Source organism: Tympanuchus pallidicinctus, unplaced genomic scaffold, assembly GCF_026119805.1.
Source record: "Tympanuchus pallidicinctus isolate F22 unplaced genomic scaffold, pur_lepc_1.0 scaffold1, whole genome shotgun sequence".
NCBI classification, from domain to species: Eukaryota; Metazoa; Chordata; class Aves; order Galliformes; family Phasianidae; genus Tympanuchus; species Tympanuchus pallidicinctus.
Window position 1 is genome coordinate 9,609,186 of NW_026294618.1, and position 17,934 is coordinate 9,627,119.

General features: G+C 39.7%; 2 protein-coding genes across 3 annotated transcripts in view; both read left to right on the forward strand.

Annotated features, from left to right (window-relative positions):
* WDR35 (WD repeat domain 35) overlaps window positions 1–14,849 on the forward strand; it is a 36,715-nt gene extending 21,866 nt beyond the window's left edge. For both annotated transcript variants that reach the window (XM_052688090.1, XM_052688099.1), the window contains 13 exons: window positions 437–546; window positions 2,097–2,307; window positions 2,872–2,952; window positions 3,081–3,217; window positions 4,313–4,516; window positions 6,435–6,581; window positions 7,683–7,815; window positions 8,713–8,823; window positions 9,890–10,054; window positions 10,976–11,110; window positions 11,876–12,032; window positions 12,744–12,984; window positions 14,197–14,849. In XM_052688090.1, coding sequence (XP_052544050.1) covers window positions 437–546; window positions 2,097–2,307; window positions 2,872–2,952; window positions 3,081–3,217; window positions 4,313–4,516; window positions 6,435–6,581; window positions 7,683–7,815; window positions 8,713–8,823; window positions 9,890–10,054; window positions 10,976–11,110; window positions 11,876–12,032; window positions 12,744–12,984; window positions 14,197–14,344 — 1,980 coding nt within the window. In that variant the 3' untranslated portion in view covers window positions 14,345–14,849. The remainder of the gene's footprint in view (window positions 1–436; window positions 547–2,096; window positions 2,308–2,871; window positions 2,953–3,080; window positions 3,218–4,312; window positions 4,517–6,434; window positions 6,582–7,682; window positions 7,816–8,712; window positions 8,824–9,889; window positions 10,055–10,975; window positions 11,111–11,875; window positions 12,033–12,743; window positions 12,985–14,196) is intronic.
* Window positions 14,850–15,018: 169 nt separating this feature from the next.
* TTC32 (tetratricopeptide repeat domain 32) lies at window positions 15,019–16,773 on the forward strand. The gene is made up of 3 exons (XM_052689090.1): window positions 15,019–15,143; window positions 15,222–15,382; window positions 16,485–16,773. The coding sequence occupies exons 1-3, from the start codon at window positions 15,019–15,021 to the stop codon at window positions 16,610–16,612; spliced, it is 414 nt and encodes a 137-aa protein (XP_052545050.1). The 3' UTR covers window positions 16,613–16,773.
* Window positions 16,774–17,934: the final 1,161 nt, after the last annotated feature.

Below are 17,934 nucleotides of genomic sequence, written 5' to 3' on the forward strand. Positions count from 1 at the left end.
AAACCTTTCTAACTCTTCCAGCCAAATCTGCCTTTCAATTTATAGGGTGTACATATATGAAAAAAGTCAAAGATGTGAAAGGCAAGGAGGATCTTTCTAGGTGAATTGGATGGGGAAAAAAAAAAAAGGACAGGAATGATGTTTGGGCTGTTTGGGATGACAGACTGTCTTCCAAAGTAAGGCTTTAGCAGCAAGTAAAATAATCTGCCTGGGCTGTTCCACATGACTGTGTTTTAACATCTTATTTAAGCAGATCTTTAACAAGAAATTATTTTCTTGAAATAGCAGAATTAAGAACTCCAGAGTGATGACGTTGCCTCTTCCCACATTGGTTCAGCCACTCATCCAAGAGCTCTTCAGTCTAGAACAGCATATAAAAAAAACTGTGTTAAGCTGTTTATTCATAGAAAAATTCTTAAAAAATGCTTTTCTCTAGGGAAGGGAATCTGGCACTATTCACAGATACAGCCTTCCTAATGTCGGCTTAATTCAGAAGTATACCCTGAATTGTCGGGCACATCAGCTGTCTTTGAACTGCAACTCTAGGTAAGATACAGGTCTGCTTCTAACAAAGGCAAACAGTTTTAAACTAAACTACTGCATTTGGTGAAAACATTACTAATAATGCACTAACTTTACTTCAATATAAATTACTTAATTTATTGGCTATTAATGATTTCTTTATTTTTTACTGGTCAGTCTGCTGTAAGAGGCTGAGTTGGTAAAGCTTCATTGTGTACTGCACTCTTTAAGGTCTGTAAGGAAACGTACAAGGGAAAATTTCTGTTAAAAGATAAACCAAACAAGAGCTTCTTAAGGTCAGGAATTGATGAAAGTATGTCATAACATGAAACTTCATACCTCTGAGGTTTCTTTTTATTTTTTCTGTCCTCCTAATGCCTAGAAACCTTCTTTGTCCCGTGTTTGTTTTCCACTGTTGCAAACTGTAGTTGGTGGTAAAGCTCCTAGCAGGATTTCCTGCTAAAGCTTTTCTTAAGCCAATACTGAAGCTGCATTCTACTTGGTAGACAACCTTTAATGTTTAACAGTGCCTTTGGTTCCCCTTCCCCCGGGAGAATTAGAGGATCTTGACAGAAAAGGCAAAAATACACTAATGAGTGCTCATAAGACAATTTTAATCACTTCAAAAGAACTTTATAATTGCAAACAAAATTCGTAACAAAAGTGTAGATATCTTCATTTATAGACCAAAAATGGATTGATTCACTTAAAAAGCTACCGATGACCAAGCCAGATCTGCATTAGTTTTGTTTTGAACCCAAGCTGTTACCTTCCTAAATGGTTTTGTATTACTGGAAAATACTCAGATTCACAAGGTTTTCCAAGCTAATTGGATTGTTTTTGAAATTATAATGAAGATTAAGGTTGTCAAATACATTTCAATATTGAAAATTCTTAAAAAATGCTTTTAAAACAGCACTGCAGTAAATGACTGACAGTAAATAGAGGCTACTGTCATTCACTGATAATGTATGTAACTGTAAATTTTCAAATGTAACCCTTTAGAAATTGTATTTGACATCATTTAAAATATAGGGAAAAGATTAATTGGATTATATATACTATTATCTAGAAAAAAAAAAATCCTTAGTAGTAATAGAAATCCTGTTTCAGGGATGAACACTCTGGATCATTGCACTATATTTTTAATTTAGGAATCTGCCTCCTACTAAATAAAGAAAAGCATATATGTTAAATTCTTAATTTTAGGTTCTGCCAAGAAAATGGTGTAGTCAGAAGCTGAACCTGTGTTTTACTAAATTTTTTATCTGAAGTACGAAGCATCTTCAGAGTGCTGGATAAAAAACAGGCACAGGTCAGTACAGTCCAGGGCCAGATCCAGAAGGAGAAGATGAAGGCCTCTTTTCCATGTTTCTAGTCTCTCTCTGCTGTACAGATCAATGAAAATCACAGACATCTTGCTGAAACCTTGGAGTTGGTTTAGAGGGAAATTTGGCCTGAGTGTGCCAGCTCAGGAAACTTATTTCAGATGTACAGCTTTGAATAGTGTTACTTAGCTGTCCTTTTATTACTCCTTTGTTTTGTTTGTTTGTTTTTTCTCCCCTGTTCTGCAGCCGTGTTGCTATCATAGACCTTTCAGGTGTTTTGACTTTCTTTGACTTGGATGCACGAGTCGTAAGCAGTACTGGGCAGCAGGTGATTGGAGAGCAGCTCAAACTGGAACGCAAAGATGTCTGGGATATGAAATGGGCCAAAGATAATCCAGATTTGTTTGCAGTGATGGAGAAAACAAGAATGTATGTTTTCAGAAACTTGGATCCAGAGGTAAATGTAAACAAACGACTCAGTTTACGAGTTCACTCTAAGATAATGGCTCTGTGTTGAATAGAATTATTTTTATGCTTGCAGTTTAAGAAGTATTTTGATATCAATAAACTTCATATAAATCAATAACTGGACATCTCAACATCTCGTCAGTTCTGATGCTAGGGTCTTGTTTAAGATGAAATAAGTGTGAAATAAACTATCAGACCTGCAAAGATATTGCTTGCTATCCTTTTCTTCCTTACACAAATTATGCTCCTAAAAATAATAATATGCTTCAGAAGCAGGAAACCCAATTTTAATAAAGGTATTTGTAATGCGTGGTTTGGGCAAGTCCAGATGTTGTTCCTTTATCTTTTCGTCATAATCTGGTTATAAATACCAGGATTTTTAATTATGTCTGTGTATATGAGATTGTCACTAACACCAATGGTTTTATTTCCTGTTGGAAAAGCAGTCAAATCCGAGTTTGGACAAGGGGGAAGACTTTTTGCATACATTAAAAATTTGTTTAGAATGTAATTAGAATACAGGTTAATTCCCTTGTAACTGTTTTACTTTAAGGAACCTATACAAACTTCTGGATATATTTGCAACTTTGAAGATTTAGAAATCAAATCTGTTCTTCTGGATGAAATACTAAAGGTAAGTATAATGAGTTTTATTTAGTGGGAAGAGTTGGTGTCTAACTGATTTGAACAGTAGATGTCATTGATGGGTGAGAGTAAACATGACAGAATAAAAATGTTTTTCTCATTTTCTTATTATGTTAGAATCCTGAGCGCCCTAACAAAGATTACATCATCAATTTTGAGATTCGATCATTACGAGACAGTCGAGCACTGATTGAAGAAGTTGGAATTGAGGAATCTTCCCAGTTCATAGAAGATAATCCACATCCCAGACTTTGGTAAAATAAAATAAAGCCAACTTTCTTTGTTTAAATGTTTTCTTTCCTTTGTAGTCTTCTTTTTCAGACAGATCTAACTATCCACTAAGTGGAAAAAAAAAAACCCTCAAATTAAGAGCAGCCAATCAGCATACAATTTAATGAGAATCGTTATTTAAAAAAATAATAATAATAATGATAAGCAGTAGCAGTACTCTGCTGCAGTCTGAAGGGCTGCTGTTCTAAAAGGGAATGCTGTTACACTGAAGCTGAATCATCTACAAAGGGGTTTTATAGTGCTGATGTAAGACCTGAAGAGAGCCTTGCAGTCCCCCTGCAAGCCTGGCTCCCTGCCTCTTCTGGAATTGATGTGTTTTCAGGCTGTGTGGTATGTTTTCCTAGAAGGCAAGAAAGAGGTTTTTCCTCCTAAGCGTGCATAACTATACCATGGACCATTTAGGACAGGCTGTAAAGGAATGAAGTGAGAATGGGGAGGGTGCATCAATCATAATTTGTCATATCCTTTCAAAATGAAATAATCTGAGGAAGGTAACTTAGTTAAACAAGTTTAACAAGTTAAACTTGACTATTAAACTGAATTTAAATCCTGCACAGCAAACTTGTAAGAATAAACATGTGAAAACAGTTCTGGAAATCTAGCTAATGTCCCATATCTCAGGGATTGGAATAATAGAATCATTAAGGTTGGAAGAGACCTCTAAGATCACCTTGTCCAACCATAAACCCATCCCCACCATGCCCACTAACCATGTCCCTCAGTGCCACATCTCCGTGGTTCTTGGACGCCCCCAGGGACAGTGACACTTTCCTGAGCAGTCTGTTCCAGTGCCTCTCCATTCCTATGGAGAATAAATATTTTCTTATACCCAACCTGAACCTCCCCTGGTGCACCTGGAAGCTGTTATCTCTCATTCTATTGCTGTTACCTGGGAAAAGAGGCTGGCCCCCACCTTGCTTCAACCTCCTGTTAGGCAACTGTAGAGAGTAATAAGGTCTACCCCGAGCCTCCTCTTTTCCAGACTGAACAATCCCAGTTCCCTCAGCTTATTTGATGTATAGCTGCTTTTCTATGTGTTGCATTTGTTTTTCACACAGGCGTCTCCTGGCTGAAGCTGCCCTTCAGAAGCTAGATCTGCAGACTGCTGAACAAGCTTTTGTGCGCTGCAAGGATTATCAAGGTATCAGGTTTGTGAAGCGCCTAGGCAACCTGCAGAGCGAGTCAATGAAGCAGGCAGAAGTGGCAGCCTATTTCAGCAGATTTGAAGAAGCTGAAAGAATGTATCTGGATATGGACAGAAGGTAATTGCATGTGGTCATCTCAGCAGCAAATAAAGCAAAAAATGTCTTGGAAAACAAATACCCAGATAAGGAACGACTGGTTTAGCGTTGAGGACCAGTTGCTGGAAAGACAGAACAACATCAGATGGGAAGAACTTTGTTATATTGATATGTAAGCAATTCCTTGTGTGAACCAGAGCATTCCAAATCATCTGAAAATTCTGAGCTGCTCTAGGTAGTGCTGTTTTTTCTACATGTTTTTAGAAAATATTTTGTAGATGTTTCATCTGGGAATCCAAAAATACAAAAGTCTTACAACTAATATTTAATTTATGTATTGTTGCTCTCAGCTAGTTGCCAAGTAGCACTCTTTCGAATTACGTGTACAAACAGTGAAGTTTCTAATTAACGTTAATCTTAGGAGAGACAGAAAGGACTGTGGGCCAGTGGAATTTTTGCTGAGGAATGAAAAGAAGAACAAAACTAAATGACAGTATTACTGAAAATTATAAATTAATGCTGAGTAGCAAGGTTGAGCACTGTGTTCCTCATTGTCCTTTTTCTGTAATAGCAGCAGCTGTGTGATGCAGCCTGAAGGTGATGATCAGACATGAAGAGACACGTGAATCACTTAGAATCACCAAGGTTGGAAAAGGCCCACAGGGTCACCCAGTCCAACCATCCACTGATCACCAATAGTTCTCACTAAACCATGTCCCTCAACACAGTGTCCAAACTTCTGAACAGATGAAATGTTTAAGCTTTGATTAATGAAGTCATGAAAGAAAGGAAAGGGAATGTTGGAGGAAAATGTCATTCTTCTTTTATGATGTAAGAATGAGGAACATCCCTCTTCCCCAGTATGAAATGCAGAGGGAGAAAAAGCAGAAGCTAGAGAAAGGTGCATGTTAGATCCTAGTGATGGAAAAGTTTTCATATAGTGAGCCCATGAGAGTATGTTGTTCTGGAGAGGTGGAATGTCTTGTAAGACCTTCATTTGCCCAGAAATGTTGATTTCCAGAAATGACGTATTTCTTAACGTGTGACTGAGGAGATATTTGATTCCTTTAGGAGTGTAGAAGGCAAAGGCAGGCCTTGTTGTTGTTGTTGTTGTTGTTGATTTCTTCAGCAGTAGAATGTCTTATTCTCCAGCTACAAGCATGCAATTCGGTATTGCCCTGTGTGCCTACACACCACTAGAAAATTCTTGATGAAGACCTACCATAGATTAGGCTGAAACATATTTTTCAAACGCATTTGAAATGTTTTTGATAGAAGTTTTTACTTAACAGACTGTACTGACTTGGTATCTCATTATTCAGCTCACTGGTAAATTTAGAGCATTTTAAAATGGGGTTGTGTCTCTCTCCCACTTATTTTCTATCCACATGCAGAATTACTGCATTTTCACACAAAACAGTTTCAGTGTTACATGGTAGGAAAAATGTGCTAGACAGATACAGAGTGGGTCGCATAATTATGCACGAATAATAAAAAGGAAAGATTACTCCCAAGTCTTTTTCCTTCTTTCAGAGTCATCTTGAATTGACTCTCTGAAATGAACCTTGTTAGATGTCATCCTTCATCATTCATATTCCTTCCCCTTGGCCATTCCCTGCCCTTCTGCTTTTCAACAGTGGAAGATGAAAGGTATACAGAGCAAGAGGAGACCTGACATTTGGCAATTGAATTGCCAACTGTAATTCAGTGTTCTTCATGCACTCGTGTGACTGATAGGGAAGTGTATTTGTATGATGTAATCTATGAGCTCTCTTGAGCTCATGTATTTACTTGGAACATAGTTTAAATTGCACGAGGTATCAGGGATCACTGTGATCACTGTGGTATGGATTATGAATGTGAAAATATTTTTGGAGCCTTGCCTCAAGATTTTTTGTTAGCTAATTTGTCTTTTCCTGCTATTTTCTGTTTATGTCAGAGATCTTGCCATTGGACTACGAATAAAACTAGGAGATTGGTTTCGAGTTCTGCAGCTACTGAAAACTGGCTCTGGTGACTCGGATGATGCCCTTCTTGAACAAGCACACAATGCTATTGGAGATTATTTTGCAGACCGTCAGAAGTGGTATGTTCTGTAGGGGAGCTAGAAGGAGGAAAATACAAAGGAGATGATAAATGACAAGACTTAAATTATGAGAAGGGACAGAAATAAGGAAAGTCAGAGTAATACGTTGGATGATTTTGTAATGATGAGATTTAACGCCTTTACATTTGAGAGCTGTTGATCAGCTGTCTAAAGAACGAAGGAAAAAACAAATCTCAGTACTGCCAGAAGTCTGGTCACTTCAAAGAAGGGAGGGAGGAAAGGAGGGAGAGAAAACAAAACAAAAACCAAAGCAGAGACAGTGATACTAGCGTGGGTATGGAATATTAAAAAAACAAACAAACAGGAAGAAGGTACTAAATAACAGTGAATTTCAAATCCACAGATTTTCTAGAACATCTAAAATTAGGGGCATTTGAGAAGGCCCAGAGATCTGTCTGACATGGATATGTCTCCAGCCATTGACAAAAGAACTGCATGCAAATGGTATTTCCCCAAAACATGTTTTGCCGTCAGGGACTTACCTGAGAAGTCATGTCTTAGTGGTTAATAAGTGGCAATGAGACCTTCTTATACTTTCCTTGTTACTTTTTAAACTTACGTGTATTGTAAACATCCAGAGCATTCTGCCAAAGCTCCACTAATTATTACAGTTATGCAAAATGCACTACTAGAAAGACTTTGTCCCAAATTAGTTAAAAGCTTGTGAGTAGATTCTGTAAGTTTATTTCTAGATAATATAGGCAATTAAGAGGTTGGTGTTGGAGGTCGTAGTGCTCATGTTTTAAAGTACAGAGGTGCTCAACTTTCAGTTTTGCTCTGAGTTGCTGGTGACTATCAGGCATGATCTGTGCAGATGTGGGAATACGATTTTCAGGTTCATTGGCATCTTAACCTTATGCTAGTCAGAAAATGAATCTTACTGCTACTTCAGCGTAGTGATTTCTGAAAAGTAAAACATGCAGTGCATTTTAGAAAAAGAGAAATTTTAGTTACTAAAGATCTTGAGCAAAGTTACCCATTTAAAAGGTCATTTTAAATTTACAGACACAAAAGGCTTACCCAGTTTGAAGTTTGGCTTGTATGTCTGATTGTACCACATTCATGTTTTTTCTTTATTAGGTTAAATGCTGTACAGTATTATGTACAAGGACGGAACCAGGAACGTTTAGCTGAATGCTACTACATGCTAGAGGACTACCAAGGACTAGAGAATCTGGCTAACTCACTTCCAGAGAATAATAAGTTACTCCCTGTAAGCAGGAAGTATTGTCTGATTGTCTCATTGTCTTATGTTTAACTTTTTATTTGAAGTATCCCATCTTGGGAAGGAGCAAAACAAGGAATGCACTAATGACCTATTCAAGCACAATGATTCTACTTTGGTATTGATCTGAAATATTACTGTTTTCATTCTCCATCATTCCATTATTGGTCACTTCCACAGATAGATCTGATTGGTCATCAGGCTCTGTGGTCACTGCTAAGTTACAGTTTGCTGGCATTTGTCTCTAAGATAGCTATGCTTCTCTAAGAATTTAATCCTTGTGGCTGGATCCTTAAGCTTTCATTTTGTCATCTAAGATACACTATTTTTTTTTCCTCCCAAATTCTTCCTGGTTTAACTTCTCACATGATAACTCTGGTAGGAATGCTAATGTGCAGTGAAGATTGGAGCTAACTTGCTGAAAGGAAGGAAATTCGTGACTTACTGTGCAATGGCTAATTGAAAACTATAATATGATTGATTATTCCACAGTGCTTGTAAATGTAAAACACACTAACTTAATGTCATTCAGTAGGTGTAATAAAGCAAGATGTTGCATTTTCTATTTAATCTGTAATAGCAAAGTTTTGTGAAGTGGACAATATGTAGTAAGAGCACAGTCCTTCTAGTGTGATTTAATTAGAAAATCTTCAAGCAGTATTTTCTTTAAATACAGAACCAATGTCTAATTCCAGAATGAGTGTGTGAGAGTAGCATGCTGCCTGGAAGACTTACAACTGCGCATGTTGTATTCACAGCATCCGTGCAACAACCTTCTTATCCAAAGTTTGGAATTGAACTAAAAAAACCATACCTGTTGTAGCTTCTATGCAATATAGGAAAAATATGGAAATTAATTTAGTGTGGTGCTATTGCTTTTTTCAGGATATAGCTCATATGTTTGTAAGAGTGGGGATGTGTGAACAAGCTGTTTCAGCCTTTCTGAAATGCAATCGGCCAAAGGATGCAGTAGATACCTGTGTACATCTTAACCAGGTGGGACAACAGTAGTTGATGTGCTTTAGCAATACCAGTTAACCATTCAGATTGTTATCCTACTGCCCAGTTAAATACAAATCCTTGTTAAGCATCAGATGATTCTTCAAGACTTCTGAAAAATTTATACTTTGATTCATAAGCCAGTTATTTGAAATGGGTGCTAGACCATCGAAAGAACAGTGGCATGTACATTTACAGCAGTGCTAAGTACATTTACAGCAATGCTCTGGTAAGCGAGCTCAGCATACAACAGTACGTGGCCTTGCGGCCTTTGTAGGGCTAGGCTCTGCTCAAGTCCGTGCTGCCTCCTGATGCAGCTGGGGGGAAAACTAGGAAGCTTCTGTATCTCCTTTCCTTCCTTCTACAGATACAAATTACTTGTCGCTGCACTGGGATGTAGCTGGAAAAGAGCTGGTCTGAGAAACTGTCAGCGTGTTCACAGATGGAGCTGTTCTCTAGTATGATTTGCTTGCATGTATGCTGTGTCAACACAAATGAGAGAAACTGAGGATGGCAATGAGGGAATCTGTGTGAATGTGAGGGCTGGTTAATGGTGGTGTTATGTGTACAATTTCCTACCTTATGGATAGCTATTGGATATGAGATGGAGCCGGGCTTCTTAGTGCTGCCAACTTTGTGGGCAAACACAGTAGCCAAACTGTTGAAGACAGGAAAATTTATGGACAAAAATGAGGTGTGTAGAAGTTTGCTTTGAGCTCATAGACTGATGTGCTTTTGAGAGTCTGAGTTTCAATAACATCCAAGTGTTAAAATCCACGTATCCAACTATGAGCAGCAATGGTTTTGCAAAGCTTTTATCAAAGCAGAAGCAATTGTTTTCTGTGTGGTTTTGGACCAAGGTCCAGTATTTGTTTCACAAGTCTCCTGCATCACATGACTGGCAATGATGTTATTTGCTTGAATTCTACTTGAGTTGTACAGTAGAGTCATTCTAAATAGTAATGAAGTATTGTGCACAGTTGTTGTGAACTATTCATTAGAAAGCTTGTTCTCAGAGTGCCTTGAAAAATGTAGATTCATCTTTGTTTGCTTTCATTTCTAGTGGAATAAAGCTGTGGAGCTGGCTAAAAATCACAATATGAAAGAGATTGGATCCTTGTTAGCAAGATATGCAACTCATTTACTGGAAAAGAATAAAATCCTTGATGCAATAGAACTCTATCGCAAAGCCAATTACTTCTTTGAAGCTGCTAAGCTCATGTTCAAGGTATTGCAGATTTTATTTTTATATCAGGTATCAAAAGCTAGTCCAAAAGCTCAGTTATTTCCATGCTATTTATTTTCTGGGGGGTTATCTTGTTGTTAAAAATGTACAGGAATGTACCATTAAAGAGGAACTGCCAGGATGAATCCATGTCTAAAGTTTAAGATATCTAGGGTAATTCCTTAAGAAAGAGATGTTCTCTTTAGCCAGTGATGAAGAGAATTTCAGAACACAAACCACCTGATTTGAGACCATCTCTTCTGAATGAGATGAACTGCACCTCAGAAGAGGTCCTTGTCTACTTGAAGGTGTATAGCAAGCCAGCCTGGATGCAATGTCTGCATTGTTTTATGCTGGTTTTATCTCTTTGTTTTTAAGAATAATGATGTTGTGAAGTACCAGTTAAATGTTGGTATTTCTTTCTTCGATTGAAAAATGCTTTTGTGCTTTCAAGATGCAAATTTTTCCTACATTTGGTTTACCTGAAAAGACTTGTGTACATGGCTTATAAAATCTGTAGGAGTGATATGCAGTTTTTATAGTAAATACATATTTTTCTGTATGTATGTTGCTTTCAAAATGCATCCTTCTTATTGAAGGCAATGTATTTCTTAACCTACAGTGTTGAAAAATATTTCTTTATTGTCAGCAGACATAATGGTGACACTGAAATTTTTGAATATCTGGCTTCATGTAGTTGTTGGCTAAACAAATAAAGAATGATGTGCATTCTTCTCTGAGACATTCATTTATAGTTCTGTTTGCAGTCTAATTTATTGCACTCAAATGCAAAATCGTTTCTGGCATAAATTCTGAGGATTGTGCAATGTGTGGCTGTCCAAGAGAATTGTTATTTTTCTTGTACGTGCATACATACATATCTATATATATCTACAATAAATTCCTTCATGTTGGATTTTTCAGATTGCAGATGAAGAGGCAAAGAAAAGAACAAAGCCTTTGCGAGTTAAAAAGCTTTATGTATTATCAGCTTTACTTATGGAGCAATGCCATGAGCAAATGCAGAATGCACAGAGAGGAAAAGTTAAAGGTTCAGAGGTAGTCTTTTCCTTTCTTGAGTTCTACACATTAACTCTTACATGCTCCCTAGTCAGAATAAATAAAACTGCCTTAGGTTATTTCTTAATAACACCCTTTCTTTCTAGAAGAAAGATTTTGTTTATTTCTTTAAAGCAAATGTACCACGAAAACAAACGATTTAATATACTGTTTTAAAACATTTAAATAACTTGTACTAATAGACATTTTTCTGCCTGAGGTTAATGTGTGTGTGTGTATTCTTGAGATTTTCACTGCAACAAGAAAAATCATACTAAGATTTTCTTTTCCTTTGAGAATCTCACTTTACTGATGTTTAGGAATAACTGTCAATCTCACAGTGAGATTTTGTGATTAGTTCAAGTTGGCTATAATGTAGCAGGGAGACTACTCCAGATAGGGGGGAAGCAAATGGATGTGTTTTTTTTTTTAATGCTTGTACTTTCATCTTTGTGTGCACAAATGAAAGAGTTTAAACAAAGTTTTAAGAGATCTGGTGTTGAAATGCAGTATTAATCCAAAGTACGCACTAGCCTGCAGATGTGCACATAATATATTTATACACATCTGCACCATATGTTCTGCTTATGCACTGTCAAAAATGCCTAACAGCGTTCATTTTAGGTCCGTGTATTTATATTTTCTCCAGTTAACACAAACAGTTGGTACAATCACCAAATACAGAAAAGTTCTTTTCATGTATCACCATTTCCCACTGTATCCGTTTTCTGTATAAAAATGACTTGTGACACTGCTTTGCTTCAGACTGCTTCAGCTCTGGCGGGTTTGCTGGAAGAAGATGTCCTTTCTTCAACTAATCGCTTTGCAGACAATGCTTGGCGAGGAGCAGAAGCTTACCATTTCTTCATACTTGCACAGAGACAGCTCTATAAAGGTTGTGTAGATGCAGCACTTAAAACAGGTAGGATTTCTTCTCTCAGCATGTAAAGAAACGGCTCTAATTTTACAGGCATGCACTGAGCATACTTTCATCTACAGTTCATACATTTTTCTGTTGTTGCTAGATCCATGGGATTTAAAACAGAGCCATGTAACAAACTGTAGCTGAATCTGGCTGCAGTCAAGATACTTGGAAAGTATGTTTTTGGATACAATGGAAATGTAACTTCCCAAGTATTACCTGGTTAAATTGGACAGTCTCTTTATACCTTCTGTTGACTGTTTTGTTTTTTTTTTTAAATTCATGTTGGACATCCTTGTAGACAGCTTTTTAAAGTATCTGTGGGAGTTAGAGAAATAAATAGTGCCTTCTACTTGCTACAAATCTTGGAGGTCCATTTCAAATACTTCTACATGGTTTCTTTTAAAATTATTATTAATGTTTTTAGAGTATTTGAGGAAAAAGTGTGTCAACCTCAACAAGGCTCTTTCAGTTGCTGTTCAAATGCACTTGCTTTTCCTTTATTTCTGTTTATTTTTTTAAATATGTTGAATCACGAATGCAGGCTTTATAATGTCAGTGAAAAGACTGGTTTGTGTTGTCCAGTGGAATTATTTGCAGGACTAATACTAATCTAAATACTAATCCATAGTGACTGTTTTGTACAGAAGCTTGCATTTCTCAGGAGATACGTAATCATGTCCTTTGGATTTTCTTTTTTTCATTTCTTAGCTCTTCATTTGAGAGATTATGAAGACATTATTCCTGCAGTTGAAATCTATTCTCTTTTGGCTGTCTGTGCATGTGCAAACAGAGCATTTGATACTTGTTCAAAAGCCTTTGTTAAACTAGAATCCTTGGAAACTCTTAGCCAGGAGCAAAGGCAGCAGTATGAAGATCTTGCTCTAGAGATATTCACAAGACATTGTCCAAAGAACAACAAAAAAACTGATCTGGATGATGTTCTCGAGAGGTGAGTTATACATGTATGATATAAAAATATTAACCTGTTTTTTTTTGTTTGTTTTTCCTGCTCTGGTGTGTTTGAGCAGTCTTTGCTCAAACCAAATACTATGCAAGAATGAGGCAGGTGTTAGCCAGTTCATAGAACATAAAAAAAATGCTTCATTTGAGAGAATCATAGAATGGCCAGGGTTGGAAGGGACCTCAAGGATCACCAAGCTCCAAGCCCCCCGCCACAAGCAGGGCTGCCAACCTTTAATACCATTTAATACCAGATCAGGCTGCCCAGGGCCCCTTCCAACCTGGCCTTGAACGCCTCCAGGGATGGGGCATCCACAGCCTCTCTGAGCAGCCTGTTCTGTTGTAATTTGGGGAAGGAAAATGTGCAGAGGGAACTGAGATTGTTGATGTTCCAGGAACTGGCCAGAAGGATGTAGCATCTTAATTTGCAATATACATGGACAGAGTACCTTTACTAAATATGTTATCATATATTATGTGCCATTAAGGTAATCATGTTACTGTGTTTACATCACCATTGTGGAATGATGCAAGTGTGAACCATTATGTGTACAGTATTCTGTGAATTACCTACATTGTGTGGTGACAGATGAGTACTGCAAATTAAAGAGTCAGGATATGAAAGTCATAAGATGTAATTGTTTGGAGTGACTGTACCCCAAATGCTGTCACTGACATCTGTTTCCTGCTGAAAGCCTGGAATATATGAGTATGGAAATTGCTTGTGAATCCATTTTATTTTCAGTGAGTAACATTTTAACTTTTCAGAATCCTACTAATAACTTTTATGTCGATTCTCCAGAGGAATAAATGCAGTAGTAGTGCAGGTGTTAACTGGACCTTACCTTTATATATCTTTCACTGCTTTTCTCTTAGTCATTGGGTCAGCTGGTCCTAATTTGTTGGCTGTACGGTTCTGCGGGTGTGCATTCCACTGTGTGAAAATTTACATACTTGGCTCTGCTAAGCATACACAGTTATGTGATGTAATAGCTTGTAAGAAGGAAGAAGCACATTCCTGAATAGAGAAGCAGTATTTTGTAGGTGAACAGCACCACTTTTCAAAGTATCTGTAAGCACACAGTTAAGACATAGTTAAAGGTATTTATGGTGTTTTACAAATTTATACATGTAGGGTTTTAAAATTTATTTTACTGTTTTAAAACCATGTTTTTTAATCTTTGTGACTCTTCTTAAACAGCGGAGATGGGAAGCTTCCTGTATGTGTTGCAACAGGAGACCCTATCCTGGAGTATCGATTCTGGATGTGCAGTGTGTGTAAGCATTGTATGAAAGCCAAAGAAAGAAGCAATTACAACTTCTGTCCTCTGTGCCACTGCTCAGCGTAGTGGAGGACAGGACTGCGTGTTCCCAGTCTGTTGCATCTTAGGAAAGGACCTTCAAAAATCGTTATTTCTGTATGTATGACATTTCAAACCACACTGCCAGTTCTGCACTCTCACAGATAGTGCCACTGCTACAGAAATGATTCAAAATAACAACCTTTCTTCCTCTGTAAGAAAGGCTTAAGATAACAGCATTCTTTGAGCCTAATTTCTGAATCATGCAAAGTGTTCTGTTATATTTGAGCTCCTTTTCATTGTTGCAGTGCCATAGGAAATGGTTGCATTTTGTCAAACTGGCCATTTTTCTTGGAGGGCACAATTCTTCAGCTGAAACCATTGTGATGGAATTATACACATTTTTCTACTACCATTTTCCTGAAGCCGGCGTTTCTATTTAGCGACAAGCCTGCTGTTTCAAGAGCCGCCTGTCCCGCATCCATCTTACTGCACAACGAACCAACGCGGCTTTATGTGTAGAATGACTTTATTAAATATTTTTCAATTCTGACACGCGAGGCTCTTCTCCGTTCGTGTCGCGGGCCGCACCAGTCACCGCAGAAGCGGGGCGGCTCTCCTCAGGCAGCGCCACGGCGTGCAGCGCGGCCCTCTTTCCCACGCGCGCCCGTCCCCTCCGCCGCCCCGGAAGTCTCCACACAGCGCCGCGCGGGAAGCCCGCCATGCAGCGTGAGGCGGCGGCGGGAGGCTCGGCCGAGCTGCTGGCGGCGGCGCACGCGCTGTTCGCGGCGCGGCGGTTCGAGGCGGCGGAGGAGCTGTACGGCCGCTTCATCGCTGGGGGAGCGGGGTACGGCGGGGAGGGGAGGGGGTGGGTGCGGGACACTACTCGCCCCACGGCCCTGACGGCCGCTCTCTCCCCGCGCAGAACCGGCCGCGATCTCGCCACCGCCCTCAATAACCGCGGGCAGATCAAATACCTCCGGGTGGACTTCGACGCCGCTATGGAGGATTACACGGCCGCCATCCAGAGCCAGCCCGCCTTCGAGGTGCCCTACTACAACCGGGGCCTGGTGCTCTACCGGCTGGGTACGGCGCCGCCTCCATGAGTGACCTGGGGGCAGTCTGACCCCAGGCGGGCGGAGCGACCCGACCGCGGCCCTCGGTCCCGCTCCGAGCCGGGAGGGGCGGGAGCTCCGTCTGAGCTGGGAGGGGTTGTGATGTCTGACTGACGGCCCGGGCTGGAGAGCTCCATCTGCGGGAGCCTGGAGACCGACGAGCCGGGGAAAGATACCTGGAACCTGAGTGTGACGGGGCTGCAGCTGGGAACGGGGGTTGTTCAGAATGGAGGAGACCCAGGGGAGACCTTACTGCCCACTGCAACTCCCTGAAAGGAGGTTGTAGCGAGGTAGGGTTTGGCCTCTTCTCCCAGGTAACTTCAACAGGATGAGAGGGAATGGGCTCAAGTTGCACCGGGGGAGGTTCAGGTCAGATATTAGGAAACATTTCTTCTAACATGCATTGGCACAGGCTGCCCAGGGAGCTGGGGGAGTCACCATCCCTGGAGGTGTTCCAGAGCGGTGGAGATGTGGCACTGAAAGATGTGGTTAGTGGGCATATAATCATGGAATCACAGGTTGGAAAGAACATACAAGTTCATCTAGTCCAACCATCCTCCCATTGCCATTGCTACCACAAGCACTAAAAAACCATATCTCATGGCTTCTCATCTAGATGCCTCGTGAACATTGCTAGGAATGGTTACTTCACCACCTTCTTGGGCAGCCATTCCAGTGCCCAACCACTCTGAGAGAAAAAGTTCTTGCTTATGTCCAACCTAAATTTCCTCTGGTGCAACTTGTGGACATTTCCTAGGGTCCTGCTTGTTGCCTGAGAGAAGAGACCAAACCCCTCCTCACCACAACCTCCCTTCAGGAAGTTGTAAAGTGCAGTGAGGTCTCCTATGAGCCTCCTCTTCTCCAGATTAAACAATCCCAGCTCCCTCAGCTGCTCCTTGTAAGACTTGTGCTCCAGACCCCACAAGTCTGGCATGGTGGGGATGGGTGGGTGGTTGGACAAGGTGATCTTAGAGGTCTTTTCCAGCCTCGCTGATTCTATGATTAGGAGCCCTTCTTCTGCTTTATGACTATGCAGTTAACAGAAAGATTTTCTTTTTTTTCTTTTTGGACAGGATGCTTTGATGAGGCCATGAAAGATTTCAGGAAAGTTTTAGAGTTGAACCCTCAGTTTGAGGATGCTGCATTAAGTCTAAAACAGGCTATTCTTGACAAAGAAGAAAAACAAAAGCGAGGTTATTGAAGACGCGGCTAATGGTGTGAACACTTCAGTGATTTTTGTCATTGATGGGTGAAACAGAATCATTTATTTACGTTCACTATGCTCTACTGAAGAAACGTCATTCTGGGGTAAATAAGTGAGAAATGCATTGTAATTTTAAAATAAACTATTTTTGGATATTGTTTGTGTTTTGGAAAAGCATAATTTTAGATCTCTGTGGGTCACTTGTCATTTTGTTCAGGAGCACTTGATATAAAGCTATTGGAAGGTCAGCAGCAGCTATCGAATTATGTTCTCTTATTAAAGCTGTGATTCTGTCTTTTCTCTCATATTGTGTTAAATACCTTCATGGAGAAAAACCCTAGAATGGTTTGGGTTGGAAGGGACCTTTAAAGATCATCCAGTTCCAGCCCCGTGACATGGGCAGGGTTGCTGCCCACTGGATTAGGTTTCCCGAGGCCTCATCTACCTGACTGAACACTTCCAGGGTTGGGGCCGTCCACAACTTTTGTTGGCAACCTCATTTAGTTTGATTAGGTTTAGGTTAGATACTAGGAGGAAGTTTTTCACACAGAGTGGTGACACACTGGAACAGGTCACCCAAGGAGGCTGTGGATGCCCCATCCCTGCAGGCATTCAAGGCCAGGCTGGATGTGGCTTTGGGTAGCCTGGTCTGCTGGTTGGTGACCCTGCACATAGCAGGGATGTTGAAACCAGGTGATTATTGTGGTCCTTTTCAACCCAGGCCATTCTATGATTCTATATGATTCTATGATCTAAAACATTTACATTATTAAGACTGTGATTTGTGAAAAGTACTGTGACAATAATGAAGGTCTTACTGTTTGTCTACATGACAGCAGTTTGAAGCTAAAGGCTTCGGGGTGTTTGTGTATTAAGAAAAACTGCAGACCTTTTCAGGAGACACCAAGTGTACCTTTGATGATGAGTTCAGTCCTTTTTAAGTTCATTTAAGCTCTTTAGAGCTACTTTTACATTACCTAAAAAGGTAGCAGAGCATCTTTTTGATCTCATTGTAAAAATATCAAACAGTCAGAGATTAATAATGGAATTAATAATGCTCATAAAAGTATAAAGGTTTTAAGAAAGGAAAGAATATTAGTTTGCCCTAGTTGACATTAGGAGAATATATATAAATAAATGGTCCTAATGATGATTCTCCTTCCTCTGACAATGTGGATGATCCTGAAGCCTGCACAGTTAGTGGTAGAAACATTTGGGTAAATTATTGGAGCAGACGTCAGTCTCTGAACTTCTTTGCCTTCTTTCTGTGGTTCCCTAGCAGTCATACCAAGAGTGCTTTCGGGTTTGGGATGAGTGAC